Consider the following 20,587-nt stretch of genomic DNA (forward strand, 5'->3'; position numbering starts at 1 on the left):
AGGTTTAAATTAAACCTAGTTCAGGCGGTCCACTATCAAATAATGCATTTTCCGAATCTATCGTTATTCATATTCTAGTTCTAGTATATTTGTAAGCACATTAATTGTATCATCCTTGTAACAGGAAAACTTTCTGTTGGATTAGTGTTCTTTTTTGTAAACATTATTTTTAATAATTATTTATTATTTTATTTTTATTATTTTGTCAAAGTTTTTTTCGTTGTACCTAAGATTTATTTCATTTTTTAGGAAACTATCATACATATTATTAATGTAAGATTTATTCTTTTAATGAAAAAACTCCTTATAGCTGCCTACAGGGAGCACGCCCAGGCTGGCAGCATTTCCGCCTTGAATGGCAAAACTTAATTTTGACTAAAAAATTTTAACTTGGATAAAAACTTTTACCGTCTTACCACAAAAACTTTTAAACGTCTGTTTATGCCTTGTCTAAAAAAATGACAAATTATGACGTTGACATATGGTTCATTTTGCAGCCAAAATTTTATTAGACAAGTGTAAAACAGGGTTTAAAGTTTTTGTAGTAAGGCCCTTATACTTTATAGCTAACTTAGAACCAAGCATATGGTTCAAATGCATCTATGTATGATGCCTAACTTTGATAGTGATCTAATCCATGCACGTCACTGCAACTCAACCTTGCAGTTTTATCGATCTGCATGTAGGGTTCGAAAGACTTTTTGCACTTTAAAAAGTAATGTTTTATAAAGTATAGACGTAATATTAAATGTGTTAGGCTTACCTAACACATTTAGCCTTAGCCCATTATACTAAGTATACAAATGATTATTATAATCATTATAACGATTAATTGTAACAATCAAACCGAGTCTCTACATACACAGTTTTGATTATTTCAACGTTGTTAAGTACTAAACCTGTGCTTAATAGCTCGTTCAAAAGAATGACCGAAATAGTCAGTTTTAGTCCGTAAAAATCAGACACTTCGTCCGGCTGCACCTACAGCGAAAGGGTTTGTTTACTGATTTCCCACCAACAATGAAAAAAATGGCAATGACTTTTAATTTATGCAAACTTAAAGGTGGATAGACTGCAAAGAATTTTAGACGTGATGTTAGGTAGACGTTTGCACTTCAGAGACAAAATCGTGAAATCACTGAGTGAGTCACAGGTATTGTACTAGCTTTTCGTAACAGCGTGAGGGAATAGTGAGTGCTTCTGTGCTACTAACATACTCGGCTAGGCTCCGAAGAGATTGTGTCTTACGATGTATAACAATACTAACTTTGATCTTGCAAGTAACTAAGATTACGTCGAATCGCTTAGGAATTATTATTGATACTTTGGGTGTGTGTAACTAATAACTATTTTTCATCATAATAAAAGCAAGATTTCTTTCAAAAGTTCTTCGGCGTATTGGCTCCGGCCCCACGTTTGCATTCCAAATATATGGGACTTAATAACCTCGTGTTCTGATAGATAGCCCATGAGGTATGATTTTGAACTCATAAAGATCAGACTTAATCAGACTTATTTAATTTAAGTCACGTACGTAAAAGACTGAAAACCAGTTTTCAATGTTTTTCTCTAAGTTTTCACAAGAGGTTTTGCTTGAATAAAAATAGTGTTTTGGCAAAGCCCAACCCGTGAATATTTTCAGTGAAAAAGTCCGATAACTCTTAACCCCAAACTATGTCATATCAATATATCTTGCCGGCCCATTGCTCGCTGCGTGAAAAGATAATATCGGCGATAATGTACAGACTATCAAATTATTCTGGATCGATCGGAAAATATTTTGGCACCCAACGTGGGACCAATGGGTGTTTTCGACGTCTCTGAATATTTTTATGAATCAAGAACTTAAAGGAGTTGTAGAAAATGTATTTAAAACTGTATAAATTCTCGTGTTTCTTGATAGTAGCAAATATAAATTGCTCTACTTAAATGATAACTTGAGAAAGAGAAAAATGCTATTTCTTGCAATATTTCTAGAACGTGGCATCGCAATGTTACTTAGTGCTAAAGTAATTCCTCAGCTTCATTGTCCGTCTACCTTCCATTTTTATATTACAGGTGTCTTGATAATAGGTCTCCCGACGATAAATCTATTGTGACGCTGAAACAACTTATTTTAGAAGGTTTTGTGAACATGGCACAAAAATTCAATTTGGAAGACTTTGTAGCATTCTTTGTAGATATTTCATCAATAAAGGAGATGACACAATACAGTAAATATATTTTTTTCTAGCAACTAACTTCATTAACTGACTTCAAAGAGGGATTACTTATAAGACAGTAATTATTTTGTTCCGACTATCGCTTAATTTTTTTATTTTTGGATCAAAGTAATATAAAATTCTGAAGACAATTTTTTTTGCAAACATTACAAAAAGCTTATTTCTTAAAATATAATACAAATGAACTCATATTTTTGCTTCTAAATAAGCTGTCAGATTGAATTCTACGGAAGACCAAATCTCGATGGTAATTTTATCTCAATTTAGTATACTACAACCTATATAATACCTACAATTTAGTACTACTAAGAACATATGTGAGAATTCCGTGAAAGGTACCTTCGTGCCACAAACCTTTTAAACGTCTGTTGAACATTTGTCTAAAAAATTACAAATTATGACGTTGAAATAAGGTCCGTTATGCAGACACCGTTTTTTTAGACCAGTGATCAACAGATTTTTAAGTTCTTGTAGTAAGGCTGAAAATGTTTAAAAAAAAAGCTTATATTATTACTATTTTTCACAAATAAAATTCCGAATATGATTCTTTTAAAAGGGTTTTAATTAAACGTTCACTAGAAACATCAAATTAAAATCTCAAGTAACATCTTGTTACTGTAAAGTAATAATTAAAATTACTTCCCTCAAGATCAAAATCATATTCTCAAAACATGAAGTAGAATAAATTAATTCCACCGGGATTTGTAATAAAATCCGTTCTTTTCTGTTTTTCTTTGACAGATACAAAATGATACGCGGTTTCAGGGGTTTCAGGTAGTTATTATTAATTCAAGGAGTTCGAGGAAAATGTCAGGAACCTTCTTGATTTATGGTACGAGTTCAGCCTTATTTATCAAATGAACGTTACTTAATCTGTATTAAAAAAAACTATTGGTACATTGGTACATTGGTACATTATGGGTACATTTTCCTTGTTTACACTAAAAGCAAAGCAAATTATTTATATATCTATCTATCTGTCTATCTATCGGCACCTTAACTCTCAAACGGATGGACCGCTTTCCACACAGTTTTCTTCAGATCAAAGGTGATCTTCTAGTGGTCGCTTTTAGGATATATTTCACCAATCAGTCATCCAAAGAAGCAGTCTTAAAGTTACCTATTATTTTTATCCAGATTATGCCTTAGCTGTTACAAAATTTTGGGCGTTTTGTTTTTTTCTCAACATTGCTATTGATATCAGCACCTATTCAACTCGCATGACCTATGCAAATAATAAATAAAATATGGTTTTTCATTATTTTTTCATTATTTATTCATATATTTTTTGCGAAAGTTATAAGTTTCGCAGTGCAATCTCTATACGAGCATCGTTAACATAACCAGGAGTTGGATCATAACTGCGTGTTGGAGCTATAAACTTTGAACGTCAACTACAGCTATGTAGATCAAGGCCGCGATATTTCATGTTAAACTCTACTAATGGCTCCGGCATTTTGTTTTGTGCAGTTATTCATTATTTAGATTTGCTAATAAAGAGTCAAATGTTTGCCAAAATTATTTGTTCCCATTATAAATGTGACCGTGAACGGCCAACTATTTGCCAAAACAATACCGATTAATCTTTGTTTTTCAAACTTAATTACTCATTTATAAAATCAAACAACAATGTATTATTCTTACGACTGAAATTAAGATGCAATTTAAATACCTATATCTGAAATATTATCATGTGGTTTTCATCCCAGATATTTATTAATGAGTGTGTTTATAGTAAGTGTATGTTTACAAAAAACATTGTTATTAAACTTAGGTAAATAATAAGATTTAAGGGATTAATGAGGATTTTCCTTATGAAATGTTGGGTATCTACACGCCCCAAGGCTAACCGGGACTGCTAGTATTAAATGTAACCTCAGCCCAATCAATCAGTCCAGCCATTATTTGGCCAACAATACCGATAATTTTAGACTACAAAATCTTTATTAAGCCTATTGTCTCCCTATAACCACGATTTCTATTGTTACAGGAATAACTTCAATAACTACGTTAACAGTAATATCTTTCGAGAGGTATATGATGGTGACTAGGCCTCTCAATTCGAGGCATCTGAGTTCTAAAGGTGCTATAATGTCTATAGTGTTCATTTGGACGTACTCGTTGGCGCTTACCACTCCGCCCCTGATGGGATGGGGGCATTACGTCAATGAAGCTGCTAATATAAGGTATGTTTGTCTTTTACAGCGCTCTCATACTAGCTGATTTCATCACGAGTTTACGCGATAAATAATAATCAGTACAAGGATAATCTTTAGCATGGGTAGAGCGTGGTAAAACGCCTTCGCAAACCGAGAGTTGCCGCGAGTTGCTCATATTTCTTTAAGAATATACTATACATTATATCATTGAGATGACGTAAATATGTATGTAGTTTTAATTTGTAATGTATATAGGTATGAATGTAAATATCATTTTAAACTTGAATAAAAAAACTTATATAATGTAGAAAATTACAAACATTTGACTTTGCGAAATTCTTGTCTGCCTTGAGTAAACGTAGTAATATTTATCGGTAGTTTTGTTTGAAAAATGACTTTCGATTCACGATGGAAATATATATTGCTTAAAATTTTAGTTTTTGCCGTAATCACCTAGCAGTAAACGAAGGTAAAGAAATATAATATTAATTTAATTTTACATTAAAACTTTCAATTAACTTTCGAAAGTTTGGTCTTTTAGTACCTACTTAGTTACGGAACACAACTTAATTGAAATTGTACTGGCAAAAATACTACCTAAATTAAATTCTGTCTTACAATTTGTCGTCTTAAGAGTTTCCTTTACAAAGTAATGATAAAGTTAAAACTATAAATATATCTATCTATCTATAACTCAATGATAAAAGGATCCATCCATCTTTGTTTCGCCATTTTTTATGGAATCATATTTTATCTTGGAAAATAGCTTTTACGTAATTTTTATAAGTACAGCCTTACTATAGTCAAGTTACGAAATTAAAGTTCAAAAAAGTCACTGGCCGGCATTTAATTACGATTAATCAAAAAAATATCAATCAATAACCTTGTACTGGCCCAGGGTACAACATCCTTTAAAGCCATTTATTTATTTTATTTATTTATTAATTGGCATAAAAATAACATCACAATCCTTCAAATACCTTCAGTACGTAACATCATAAATAAATTACTGCGAATACAATATCTTGAGCATTAAGTTCCAAAGGCAAAGGAATTCAAAGGTCGCGAACAGGCTGGCACGTGAAACATGAATATTCCTGAACCCTATTAAGTCTTAGAAATGTACCAAATGTACCAAATGCCTGTACCGTGCCTTCACGCAGAATTTTACGAATTTAGATTCCGAACGTACCTACGTACTTAGGTTTCCATTTTGAAGCCAAGATGGTTGGTATACATTTTAATTATTTTAATTTTATGTTGAGTTCAAGGCTGTTAAGCTGAGGTATTCTATAGCCGGTGTGATTAGAAAATATTAAATGTTTACTTTTTTAGATACACAATTGAAATTCAGTTTTAAAAGTACATAGAAGAAGTTGGCCATATGTCAGTAATAAAATAAAAACAATAACCTAAATCACTATTGAAAGCGCTTTCACACCAGCGGATTTTTTCACTCTTTTGTTTCACTTCTTGTTCTATTTTAAGCCTCATCTATTGTACCGATAATTGCTAATTGTTAAATTCCTTGTTGCCGTGCAGAAAATTCACTAGTGTGCCTTTACAGTGCAGTTCGGCAATGCATTTTGTATATATTTCAATACGTTTACTCAAGACAAACGGATATCAGATCTCTGATCTCTTAAATGGGCTGATTTACGTGATTTAATAAACCTTGATACTTTCCCCACAGTTGTTCGGTGAACTGGCACGAGCAGTCCATGAACACACTGACATACATAATGTTCCTGTTCGCGATGGGGCAGATAGTGCCTCTAGCTGTCATCACCTTCAGCTACGTTAATATCATCAGGACTTTGAAGAGGGTGAGTTGATTTTTTTTGTAGTTAAGTAAGGGTAAGTTGTATCGTAGGGTCGGTTGTATCAACGGATTTATAGGAATTTTGTAACAAAGATATGTAGTGTAAGGGTAAGTTGATTCGTGGGGTCGGTTGCATCATCGGATTTATAGGAATTTTGTAACAATGACCACAGACTCGCAGGAGTAATATTTTGAACGGCCATTTTTTCGTGAGAAATGATGCAATGAGCCCTCCCAATTTGTGTACAGCTTGTGAGAATATCGGACTCTTTCTAACTAAAACCCACCATGTTCCTTGTGAAGGTCTTTGTGCACTCTTTCGAACAATCCCGCAACCCGTGTAGGCTTCGCCATTTTGAATCGGATTGTTAATTATAATTTGCTTAAACTTACATGATGTTCTCAAAAAAATTTTAAACGTTGCGAATAATAAAATAAGGATGGATAAGTACATAAACTGAAACATAATATAAGTAATCGGATTAAAACTGTTTGCTATACTGAAAAATAAAACATGAAGCAAAGACGACGACAAATATTTATTTCATCGACAACCGTCTTAGTCGATGCAAAATATTTTCATTTTCAATATTTATACAAAAAGTTTTATAGGAGTTCAGAAACATTTTACAAAAACGAAATAAAACCTCAATGTCAAATAAAGATTAATGTGTACAAGTGCTTAATTGTTTGTTGTTCAGCCGGTCATTAGCATAAAATCTCCGGGCAATTTAGACAATCCTTGCCCGGGTAATAACGAATCCTTTCTCAAAGAAAACGTTTGAATTAAGACCTAAAATGTTTTGTGGAATGTATTTAAGTGCCTTGCATTGTAATTTTTTTTTTTGTTGTTATTTATTTAAATCTGGGTAGTTAATATTGTTTGTTTACTGGATGGCATTGAAGGATGAAGTAGCTACATTTATTAAAACAATTTATTTATTTTTCTACTTACACAGTTCCATATAGCTGTATATGTACATCACGAGGTTAGAGTGCAGGAAATTACCTTAAAACTTAATAATGCAACTTATGATTGATGCTTGATGCACAAATGTAGCTTATATGCTTTTCTTTTCAATACAAATCTCATTCATTACAACATAAACATTACACAGAAAAAGGAAAAAAAACTTTTTCAGTTTCCATAAAAGAGCATACGCCGTTCACATTACAAAATATTATTTAAAATTGAAAACTCATTTATTAAAATTGAAATCTTGTTGCTATGGACTCACGGTATTTCCCACAAAACCAGTTATGATTTAAGCAGATTTATTATTCAAAACGGATTGAAAACAAAAAAAACATTCTCGTAATATGTACACTTATTTATGTAAAAACAATTAGCATTTTAAAATGTCTCTTTGTACCGACAACCACAGATGTTTTTTAGCACCAACATTTTTCATCGACATGATAAAATATCGTATTTTTATGTTGTAAACATTTTGAATAGGGAAGCTTATATCAAGTCTAGGTAAGTCAACCCGCTTATGATATTACCAGAAGGAATTCATTCACTAAGTTATTTCAGAAAGAAAAAAAATCCTATTCAAGTTCCTTCATTTCAATATACTTGATTGAATTGACACACTTATAAGTCGTAACATACAAAATATTACGGTGGTTTGTTTATTTATCTAAGACATCATTCATAAAAAATAATATAGGTAGGTAGACATAATCACCATAAGAGTACTCTGACCTACATTTGATATATCGTATCAGAATCAAAAAGAATCGTTCTCGAAAAATAATATCAATGAAAAATTGCTTCCTGTCTGCGTTCATTCATATCAAAATAGAGCTATTTTTACCAAAACAACATTGAGGTATCTCATTTTTTATCAATGGAGGCTGTAAGATATTTTTTTACGTTACACGAAGCTTATTTATTTACTTCAGTCGAAAAGAATTTCTGAATATCATTAGTCAGACTAATTCATTAAGATAATTTTGTACCTGCTAAATACTTGAATTTGAACGTCAAGTAAGTACACTGACTTAAAAAACTAGTTAAATTATGAATTAAGGATTAATATAATTATTTCAGTTGCTTTTTTATTCAAAACTTATATTACTGGGCCATATTCAAAAAAATTGTATATTAAAACGTCCAACAGAGTTATTCTTTTTTAAAGAATAGCTACTAGCTAATTACTCTTAAAACAGAATAAACATTTATTTCAGCATTATGAAAAAATAAAATAACGCCCCATAATCCTCAATGAATGATTAATTTTAAAAGAAAACTACAACGTAGAACATTTGTTTTCATATAAGCAATGCGTGTCCACATTCTTGGCGCGACATTTAGAAAACATTTTATTATTCAATATTAGTATTTTAACTGACAAATAATTGATTTCTTAGCAGAGCATTGTGGAACCTGAAGGAATTTGCTAAAATTATCATGAAATATAACACGCAGAATTCAGGAATAATTAATTAAAGCAAGTCTTGATTTCACTTCATTTCTGTTATTCCTGTCTGTTACATTAGTAATTTTAATATTTTTGTAGTAGTTATCAAAATTATTTTACCTAAAACATTAGCAATTGAACTGTCAAAAGAATCGACGAATCAAAAATGTTCGGTAATTTTGTTAAGCGCAACAAGCACGAAATATTGTGGTGCAGTGATTATTCGACAATTAAAAGTTACTTATTACTGTGAGAATTTTAAAGTATCGGTAAGTACTTTTACTGTTTTATAACTCAGCTTAGAATAAATGTATATTGACACTATCACTGTACTATACAAGTTTCGTATAAAGTAAAAATTAGCATTGAAAAAGAGATTTTTTTAGATTAGACACAAGCAATTTATTCATATCGGTTATCATATCGATTACTTTTTTCTGTGACGTAACAGATATGAACGGTTAAGGTTTGTTCACAGTGTACGTACCGAGATAAAAACGTATTTAATCAAACCTACCACTTTTCTTTTTATTTTATAATTTTATAAAGGTATCTTTACGAAAAGTCGACATGAACAGAGTAAATAAAAATCAATCCACTAATAAAATATAAAACTCGAAAATGTTTTCTATCGATATACATTTTTACAATCGATATTTGCAGGTAACATCATGTACGAATGGCTTTAGTTCGGGTATAAGAATTGCTGTGGGGTTTGTTTTAGAATATTTAATATTTATGTATTAAGGTTTTCTTTTCTTCACAGGCAATATGCCACTAACACCAGGTGGACGACAGCGAAACTATAGAGAACAATTCGAATACTACTATCTACTTATGTTCTTTTAAAAGTGCGTCGTTATATACTGACCCTAATAATTCGTCTCTGTTACTTTTCCGTTATAACAATATAGCTTTCCTATCTGTTTCATATCTGTTTTTTACAATTTTTTTGAAAACGACCCTACTATGACTTGCTTTTAACGCATTTAGAGCATGGAGATAGAATTATGGGGTGTCAACTAATCACAGATAAGAAATAAGGACTATACTTACCCAAATTGAAAAAAAAAGTATGATTGAAGATTGAAGGTGGTGTTATCACTATCTAATAATTGTATATTGTCATAATAAGTGTATTGTTAATAATAAGTGTTATGTAACATTTTTGTTATCCCTTAGTACTTTATCCCAAGCTTTCCTTAGGGCTTAGGGAAAATGTATTTTTCAAAAGTGAGATCTACATTAAAAAAAAAAATTATCACCATTTATATCATTTGTTTACAGAATTCTCAGCGCTTAGGCCGAGTTTCCCGAGCAGAAGCAAAGGCCACAGCCATGGTGTTCATTATGATAGTGTCCTTCACAGTCGCGTGGACACCCTACTCGCTGTTCGCGCTAATGGAGCAGTTTGCCACAGAAGGCATCGTGAGTGTTTTGTTTTTTTTTTTAAGTTATGTGAAAGAAAAACTGTAATTATAAAAAAAAACAAAAGATATAAATTAAACAATATTGTGTATTGCGTCGTAAGTAAAACTCATGTAAACTTTTGATTGATAGTATAAAAGTGCAGAGTTCGTTTCTCGCTTATCTTAGGAACTACTGGAGCTATTTGAAAAATCTTTTCTATCAGTGATAGATAGCCTGTTTATCGAAAAAGATCAAAGTATAGTTCATCATCCTCCGAGCCTTTTCCCAATCATGTTGGGGTCGGCTTCCAGTCTAACCGGATTCAGCTGAGTACCAGTGCTTTACAAGAAGCGACTGCCTATCTGACCTCCTCAACCCAGTTACCCGGGCAACCCGATACCCCTTGGTTAGACTGGTGTCAGACTTACTGGCTTCTGACTACCCGTAACGACTGCCAAGGATGTTCAATGACAGCCGGGACCTACAGTTTAACGTGCCATCCGAAACACAGTCAATGGTGTCTAAGGTATACTTAGAAAGTACATACAGACTTAGAAAAGTTGCATTGGTACTTGCCTGACCTGGGATCGAACCCGCGCCCTCATACTTGAGAGGTTGGTCTTTTACCCACTAGGCCACCACGATCAAAGTATAGTTAAGAAGCCAGTATAGAATAGAACATTCTAGTATTTTAAGGAAGGTATTAAATGTATGTTTAGACATAATATACCTAGGGAGAAATATCTATTTCCATACAAACACTTTAAATCCTTTAGGGACTCTTGCAGAATATTATGTTTATTTACAACAATCCAGTACACAATAATATCACGACTGCTTGTATGCTCTTGAGTATACATTGTAGTGCAATAAATATATACTACATATATACGTCTCAGTATAAATACTAAAGTGGGTCAAAATCAACCGCACCGGTCGATAAACCAAGGCTGAACCGATTGCCGTGGTTAATCCCTTGAAGATTGACTGGTTGTAGGATTTTTTATGCTAAACTAGCCGTTCCCTATGGTTCACCCGTGTCTAAAGAGTTACTTGGATAAAAGTAGACAGAATCTCTTTATCAATGCTTGTCTCCTAGATCTGTGCATTTATTTCAGTTCCGAGTGTTAAGTTAATCGGTTAAGTATCATCTCTCTATCCTTTTCTCCCAACGATGTTGTGCTTGACTTTCAGTCTAACCAGATGCAGCTGAGTACCAGTGATTTACAAGGAGAGACTGCCTATCTGACCTCCTCAACCTAGTTACCCGGGCAACCAAATACCTGTGGGTAAGATTGGTTGTCTGACTTACTGGCTTCTGACTACCCGTAACGACTGCCAAAGATGTTCAGCCAGCCGGGACCTACAGTTTATCGTGTCCTCCGAAATACACGCAAACTAATGTTAGCCTCTGGACAACGCATAGAGTATAGATCATGAGTATCAGGCATCATGAGTATAGTAGTATATGTGAAACAAAATTCCTTTATCAACTAATCAATCAATTCTAGAACAAATTCCAAACCTAAAGTATACCTACTATAATATAACAAAAAAACTTACATAATAATATGCGACTTCTTTTCCAAAGTTTCGAAATAAATTACTAAGCAATATTAAATTCAAGCAATATTTCATCTTTATTATAAGTTTGTTAAAAACTTTATTTTACAAAGAAATAAATCTATGTCATTTTGCTTACTTTGTATTAAAGTTCAGTTCGTGTTATTTAAGTTTCTCTATGTTTCTAGTTAATGTCTGTTTAGCAATTCATGAAATTTATTACGATGGCTGTTATGATAGACTTTCATAGTTTTTTAACTTTTTACAAGTAAAATGATTGGTTTGTATTGTAATAGTAATTTGTGTCGCAGATTCTGTCCTACAAAAATTAAACAACCAACTTGAAGCAAGTGTTTTGATAAATAAAATGCAGGATGCTACTCGATAGATTTCTTGTCAAATAAGTTTGCAACTTCACAATAATCAAAATGTACAAACGAAATACTACGAAATACTACGCGCAGATGGCGCGTAGCGTCTCGTGGCTAATTTCAGAAAGACAACGTTATTTACCAAGCTCTACCAGCACCATTAATTGCAATGTCCACACTTACAATAAAATAAACTTTTCTTTATTTTCTTTCTACAACATAGTATTTAACTAAACCACACATTTATCTTATCAAGTGATTAACTTACTAATGCAGGCACAATAATAGCAAAAAAGCAGTTTTTCAAAAGAACTCATTCGGAAAAGCGCCCCCGTATGCACTATTTCTGTCACAAAGCGACGCTGCTGTGTTGCGAAAAGAGGGGAGTATAGCGGTATCATTATAAAACATGAGAATATAAGCATCTCTGTATTTTTGCAGAGTTTCCCATACATAAGTATATATCTATAAGTAATAATGTTGTGATTAAGATATATATGAGTTATATCGTTCGAATTTTCTATAAACCTGATAATTTACAAGCTGTTTTCTGCGCTGCGTGAGGAAAATACTTCACACGCTAGAATAAAAATGCCCATCACCTACTGAAGTTATGTACCGGAATCAATTTTTTGTTTTTTGATTAGAAATTGAAATTTTGACAAAATATAGGTAAGTTATACATATATGAAGCTAATGCCAAAATAATTCGCAGTCAGTCCTATCCTTTATTAAACTCAAGTTAATCGTCTTTCAATTGTCATTATAAAGCTGAACGCTCATTTATCAGATCCAAACTTCAAACGCGCGGAACGAAAGGAATTTTATAATTCTCCACATTTCAGTTGCGTGTGACAGGCGTAAAAGGTTCCATATTCTGACCAATAAATGTTAGTTCATTATAATTCTACTATTTAGTGCAAATAAATGGTACGTGGAATATTTTATAGCCGCAATGCGCTATCATTAAGCGGATTATGTTAATAGCCCGGAAAATCCTTTACGTGTAGCTCAATACAAAGGGACAGATTTATTACATTCAATATCAAAAAGTATTGTTCGAAAAGACTTTGTTGCACATTTTAATAAAGCACGTTTAACTCCGTATTTAATAGTATTATAGAAAATCGATTCACATATAAATTTTCTTAATTCAAAACTCATCATCATCCTCCTGCCCATATCCCAATTTTATTTGGGGTCGGCACAGCATGTTCTCTCCTTACATACTCTTCTATCTGCCGTCATCTCACAAGTAACATTCCTGCTTGCCATATAAACTTTCGCACAATCCATCCATCGTTTCTTTGTCCGTCCTCTTCCACTATTTCCGTACACATCCATGGAAAAAATTTTCCTCACAACATGACTTTCATTTTTCCGGATCACATGCCCATACTATGATAACCAGTTGATTCAGAAATATTTGTGTTTTTCATTAAGATTTTTATTTAACATTGCTAAGGACTAAAATACAAAATATTATTACAGCTTCTAAAATTTAGCTCATTTGAATAATTTCAAACTTAAGTACCTTTTAAATTGTTTTATCCTTAAGATTTTTGGCAACGTTTTCCGGCTCATAATTTCACAATTAAAAGTTAATGACGCGAAACGGCTTTAAAAACTCGGACTGATTAATAATTAATTTACGAAAAAATATTTAGTAGCTCTCTATTAAAAATCTGAAAAAACTGTTACATCACAATTTTCTTTGAGTCTACCATTATTTTTATTTGTCTACCTAAAACCTGTGCTTAATAGTTTATGTCACTACAACATAGACAAACTTTCTTAAAAAAAAAAAAACACATTACAAATAAAAAATATATCCAACCTCTATTGACAGGTGTGCAAAAAAATATAATTTGAATTTGGAATCGAATAAACTAGTTCATTTCAAATCGTTACGATTCCGATAAATTCAATAAACGAATTCTTTTGAACCTGCTGTCCAATTCTTTGTCAGTTAAAATGATGAATTTGAATGAATATTCATAGTTTAGTGATCGGTGAACATTTTCAGCGTCCCAGGACACTTTAATCAATTTATAAACTGAATTTTCTAGAGGTGTCTTATTATAATAGTTTTGGGTTTCTTTAATTTAAACGCTTTGATATTTTATCAAATTTTAAACCCAAATGCAAAAAAGAGAGAGACTGACCGCTATTAATGAGTGGCTCTCTATTTGTGGTAACGCAGCTCCTAAGCGGGTAGACTGATTACGATGCAATTTTTTGTATTAAAGCAGGTTAAGCTAAAATGGCCATTTAAGTATTTTTGTAAAAATACTAGCCGCCCGCGTCCCGAGGGAGCTACTGCCTGCACCGGGATAAAATATAGCCTATGTCACTCGCAGATAATATAGCTTTCTAATGGTGAAAGAATATTTAAAATCGGTCCAGTAGTTTTTGAGTTTACCCATTACAACCAAACAAACAAAGTTTTCCTCTTTATAACATTAGAATAGAAGTATAGATAAAATCTTCATCTCGGCGACACAGCTACATTACAAAATTTTGCGGAATATAAAATATGAGATTCCACCATGAATTCCCATAAATACCTCCACATATGATACCCATTTCCATGAAATAAGGACCGGGTATAATGACGAATAAGTCCGGTTCCGTAGATTCCGTACCATAGGATCTTTGATGAACCTTTGTTTTGGCCCTAACCCTCAAACCCTCCGCTGTTGTTCCCTCTGAAAAGGTATTTCGTACACAAAAGGGTTTTTCGATCTTTGTTTTCTGATCCTCGGATTTTTAGAAGCTTTAAATGGTGGTCAGTGGATACAGAGTTTTACTGAGATAACTTTTACCGTGGTGTAGGTGTTTATCTCACGAAATGTAATGCACAGTCCTTGTATGTGTGTAAAACACTACTTGGCAGGAACAAGCATAATTTAAACTTTACCGGTATCTCAACAAAGCTGTCATAGTAAATGTTGTTCTAGATAAAAAGGCTTATCTAATGATATATATGACATTGCTATTGGTGGAGTATACCAGGTCCCATATATTTGTGCCCATTGTCCTTTAAACCAACCTTAAGAAGAGGCAGCTTAAGTAAGGTTCGTTTTCGAACCTCATAATTTTACATTTAGGCTCAGCTGATAAAATCATAAACACATAATAAAGTATGCATCACTGAATATATACTCTAAAGTATTTTACATATACCTATGCAGTTCTGCATAATACAGTTGCGGTTTGATAAACTCCCATGTCCTATAACCAGATCATAACAACAATAAAAACAAACAAAACAAAAGCAATCTATCAGAACAGTTCAAACAAAACAAAGAAACTATTGAAAAACAATTAAAACTTCTTTACAGACTAGTAAATTACACACTAGAGTCGTATTGAATTTCTAATGATAGGAACTAAAGCGCTTGGTTCTCTATAAAGTTGTGCCTTGCAACCCTTTGACGTAGTGATAAGCCTTTGACTGCAAAGGAAATTGTCTCATATACAAGCATAATGCCGATATTCCACAACCAATAATTACGTACGTGCACAAGGAATGCAATTTTTTGAACATTTTAGAAATGTTTGTACGCAATTTGTTAATTTTAGCTAGATTGAGTAGGTAGGCCAAAGGAGACATTTGTGTGGCGCGGTGCCTCACACTGAAGAGCTCAATCGATCATAAGGTTAAGCAATGCTTGTCGCGGTCGGACCATGGATGGATTAATCTGTTCAAGACAAGTTCTTCCGTGTTTCGGAAGGCATGATAAACTGGCTGGTCGCGACAGAAACCAGAAACCAGTCTGACCAACCAAAGGGTCTTAGGTCGCCTGGGTAACAGGGTTGAGAAGGTCAGATAGGCAGTCGCTTCTTATAAAACACTAGTACCTACTGTTAGAATGGAAGCAGACCCCAACGTAAATTTGAGAGGGTTCGGGAGTTCGCCTTGAGCCTGCAACGTTAACAAAATCAGAACTAAAATGTCCCAAAGGAGACTTTGTGAAAATTATAAACAATAACCTATCATTCAATTTGCAAAGCTTTGTGTAACTTTGATTCGATTTAGTTTATTTATTTGTGCTGTTGTTATTTTATTCACAGAAAGTTATTGTTAAAGTAAATGAAAATATGAATTCTGAGAAAGGTTGTCAGCCAATCATAGAAATATAACGAAGTCATCGTTTATCTAGAAATTCGTATCAGCAAATCAATTTGATGTTTTGTTTATGAAATCCCTTTTGTATGTAGTACAGGAATTTACCTACTGATTGAAGCTTGTGTCTAGTATAGAATACTTTAGATGAATCCTCTAACCCATTATATTTTTTTCTGCACAGGTCTCACCAGGAGCTGGGGTCATACCAGCACTAGTTGCCAAGAGTTCCATCTGCTACGACCCACTCATTTACGTCGGCATGAATACACAAGTAAGTATCCAATACCACTGACAAAAATAATATTCTTGTACCAATAATAGCTCATTCAATCATGTATTGTTACAGTTCAGAAACTCAATCAAAAGGATATTCGGAATCCATACCAAGAGCAAGAATTCTCAAGCTGAAAAAGGTTATAACAATACTCTAACGTCACCGGCCAACAAATTATCCAGCCTCAACAATACCACTCGCTTCAATTCATCAGAAACCAATTTATCCAGTACGCACAAACATTCCAAAGGTAAAAAAATCGTCTTCAACGACGACGTATCAGAAATGACAACTAACGAGTATCACCGAACGTTCACGAGAGATCCCGATCTCTGCACCATACCAGAGAGCAGAAACTCAGACGCGGAGAGGTCTGGTGACACCGTATACGATGAAGATAGTAGTAACAATAGCAATGTTAAAAAACTAGACCTGTTCGGAGAATCCTGCAAAGTGATTAATGAAAGATCTCCAGTGTTAACTTTTATGGACTCTGAACGCTTACTGTTCACGAAAGCCCCCGAGCACGTGTGCGCCGAGGCGAGCGCCAGCAATGTGTTCGGCAACGAGGCGTACGAAGATCATTCGACCGACAAAACCAATAAAGACCCTCACCAAATTGAAGCCGACCAACAAAACGCCGAAACGCAAAAGATAATACGGCAAAGTTACTCCTTAGACTTTCCTCGCCTAGCCAATGATAATAAAAAAAGAAAACTCTCGATAGAAACAAAATTGGAAAGTTTTATTCAACCGAAAGGTTTTTTCAAGGATACTATTAATAAACTATTTGATCAGGAGTCGAAGCAAGGTCATGACAAACTCAAAAGTTATCTATGCGAGACGAAGGAGGAAATTGGGCACGACAACTTGTAGTTCTAGAGAGGCATCACTCTTGTGGGATCAATGTCAAATTATTAGAAAATATCGGTATACTGACAGGGAGATATTGTATTCACTTTAAATATCGATAAGCGATTTCAGTCTAGTGTCGCCGCACTAACGACTAACCAGATTAATGGAAGCGTCTGCATAGAAGAAATTGCACTAGATTCAATTTCACTATCATTTACAAAGTCTAGAAAAAAATCTGAATAGACAAAGCTTTTCTGTCTTTAATCGAAGGAAGAAGGTTTTCGCACCTGGCAATTCTCAAACTATTTCGATAGTAAAAAAGCAAATGTTCTAAAAGTATATTCAAAGAGGGTAGAGCGGTGCTGACCTACAGTGAAACGTACGTACTTTCATAAGAATGACGGTATTAGTCAAAGATCTGTGATATAGATACGAGTGCCAAGGTAAAAAATAAGAAAATTTATTTTTGGGAACGAAAAAAATGTAGTACTAAGTATAATGATATAAATAATTGTTCTAGATTATGATAGCTTTATAAGATTTAGGTGATTTTAGTTGCTTTTTGTCGCACATATGTTGATAGTAAGGTTCGTTTAATAACTGTCATGTCAGACCATTTGCTGCGTCATCGCGTCATCGAGATATATTGAGTGAATTTGCTACAGTTAATTTATTTCGCTGTTGACGTCTGCTACAGAACAAATTACTATTAGATATTATTAATCGGCAATTTGTACTGGACACAAATAAATATATTTTTACAGAGAAACTTGAAAATCGACACGTTAGTTTGCCAAAATTGTAATTCGTGACTAAAATTGCCTATTGAGTACCAAGTCTTATGTTAGGATACTCGTAATATCGGTAATTAATTACGTAAATTTTGCCTGCGTAGGATTAATAAACAATAGGTTAATTAAATTGCGAGTCGTGCCAGATATTAAAACGTGTAAGTGTTAACAATTTTAAACGACATTTGTGTACTACGTGGGTACCGTAATAATTTTCTATTAATTGCCTAATAATAATTAGGTTAGTTGTAATATTGAGTTGAGAAACTTGCTAATCTGTTCGAATAAAAATAGTTAAAATATATAAACACTTACTTACATACTTTAATTTTGTATAATTAAATAAAATATACAAATGTCGTTAAATGTTTTATGTAAGGTGGTGCTGGAAAGCGTGAAAATGAATTTAAATAATTGGGATTGCTCTAGTTCGAATATCATTTTTATATAAATATGTTGCTCATAATGTTTAAATTGTATGTCTTAGATTTTTTATTGTATTTAATAAAATGAATTAATGAAAAATATATAAAAATTAGATGTATGTCATAATTATTATTGTGTGTATGATTTGAATTAAAAAAACATAAAAATAATCATCGATTTATATTTTTATAATGTCACAAATATCAGTAATCAATCACGTATAGTGTCTATTAATATCTATTTCACACAAAACAGAAATAATAAAATAATAATCTTAGGAAAATATACTGATATTATTATGTTACTTCCCAGCATGTATTCTGAGGGACTGTATAAAATATCTTATCCCGGATCTGAGTAACGTTACCATTCCGGATTCGGATCTAAGGCTCATTACACGCATATGATTATCTTGGAAAGTCGATCCGTTTTACGTAAATTGCTTTTTACATACTGAAATATTTAAAAAACGAAGCTACATTTTTAAGAATATTGTTTTATTTTTGTTTTATGATAATAGAAACTGTAGTTTTTATGACAACACTGTGGCAACACTACTTGACCTGATAAAAGAGCTGTCATTGTTCGCGCCCCGACTTTTTACACAATTGTTAGTCTGAAGTAGCCTCACTAGAAATGTTTCACCTCATTATTTAGCAAACTATACCGTAACGAGAACCACACATCGTCAGCATTTTTGATTGTGTCACTGGTCATATGCTTATTCGTGAAATTGTATTGATACTCGCTTGATCTTGAATCGAAACAACACTCATACTTGAGAGGTTGGTTCTTTACCCATATAAATGAAACGCATAACAGAATGAACGTTCCATTCCCCTCGAAAGAGCTGTTAAGCATTATAATTATTAATTCGTTAATTAACTACCCAACAATCGCTCCGGAAACTCCCAGCTTACGGGCATCAAGTAACTTTAATTTGATTTCATAATTACTTATAAGTGGTTTGCGTAAATTATTTTAAGCAAATGCCAACTAATTATGTTAAAGAGATGTTAATGATTTTGTGTGTAGGTCCAATTACTTTTTAACAAGAATTGCGTAAATAATTGTTGATGAATTTATTATTGTAATGTGAGTTTCCGACGGCAATTATTTTGATTTACGAATTCAATTATTTTACATAGATTTGAACAGACTATGGATACCGTTTTTTTTTTTGTTATTAATTTTTTTTTTGTTATTAATAAAAATTTACATACATGCATAATTCAATGTCTACCCTTATAAATTGGCAAGTTATTAAAATTAGACTCATTAATTATGCACTATTGTGCCGATATTAAACGCATTTTTACGAGAACCGTATTGGTTCTAAAATATGAAATTAATCCTTATATTTAGTATAATAATATGTTTAGAAATTTCTCAGATAATATAATATAATTTATGGCTATTTACGTTAAATATGTCCAAATATCAGATAAATTGTTATTTTAAATTATTTAAGGACAATAATTTTAATTAATTAGAATTGTAATGGAACAAGCGAGTTTAGTTTTGTGATGTAATTAATTTTAAAATGTTCATAAGAAATGTAATGACAATTAACAACAAATAGTTTACTTTCGATACAACTGGGTTGCTTAAGAATTTAAATTCTAAAGATTAATAAATACGTAATTAATTTTAATCTTTTATAAATTCGTAAACAACCTAATATTGTAATAAAATCTAAAAAAGATTATCAAAAGCACAAATATTTTTTTCATGTACATAAACCACAAAAAAATATCACATTGCAAACCAATATATAAGTACATACATACATAAAAATAAAATAATGTTACGAAGAAATAAAAAAAATAAGAGTTATTTCAAAACCGTCTGTAATCGTAAGACCATAATCATAAGTTTGTATGGAATTGTCATTCAGGCCGGAACTTCTTACGATTACCAAATACGTAACCGTAACATTATTGAACTGGCCTTTAGTATTTTAGCTGTGAACAAACGTTTTAGGACTCTTGATTAAATGTTTTTTAATAAATTATTGTCATTCTGAATTCCTTTGTTTTATTAATGTTTATACCTTATTAACAGCCAGTTTCTTCATCAAAAGTAAAATAAAGTAAAGTCAAAGTAATGTCTAAAGTAACGGTCAAATTCTATTAG

General features: G+C 32.5%; 2 protein-coding genes and 1 long non-coding RNA gene across 3 annotated transcripts in view; 2 read left to right on the plus strand and 1 right to left on the minus strand.

Moving 5' to 3' along the window:
• The window catches only part of LOC110372148 (parapinopsin), a 101,841-nt gene extending 83,982 nt beyond the window's left edge, over positions 1 to 17,859 (plus strand). Inside the window, exons 4-8 of the mRNA XM_021328710.3 lie at positions 4,213 to 4,408; positions 6,075 to 6,207; positions 9,917 to 10,057; positions 16,287 to 16,376; positions 16,452 to 17,859. Of these exons, the coding sequence (XP_021184385.3) occupies positions 4,213 to 4,408; positions 6,075 to 6,207; positions 9,917 to 10,057; positions 16,287 to 16,376; positions 16,452 to 17,255 (1,364 nt within the window). The 3' untranslated portion in view covers positions 17,256 to 17,859. The remainder of the gene's footprint in view (positions 1 to 4,212; positions 4,409 to 6,074; positions 6,208 to 9,916; positions 10,058 to 16,286; positions 16,377 to 16,451) is intronic.
• LOC135117921 (uncharacterized) overlaps positions 1 to 20,587 on the plus strand; it is a 343,287-nt gene that overhangs the window by 285,045 nt on the left and 37,655 nt on the right. The window lies entirely within an intron of this gene.
• LOC110372169 (uncharacterized) overlaps positions 1 to 20,587 on the minus strand; it is a 168,357-nt gene that overhangs the window by 100,576 nt on the left and 47,194 nt on the right. The window lies entirely within an intron of this gene.

The sequence above is a fragment of the Helicoverpa armigera genome, chromosome 16 (genome assembly GCF_030705265.1).
Source record: "Helicoverpa armigera isolate CAAS_96S chromosome 16, ASM3070526v1, whole genome shotgun sequence".
NCBI classification, from domain to species: Eukaryota; Metazoa; Arthropoda; class Insecta; order Lepidoptera; family Noctuidae; genus Helicoverpa; species Helicoverpa armigera.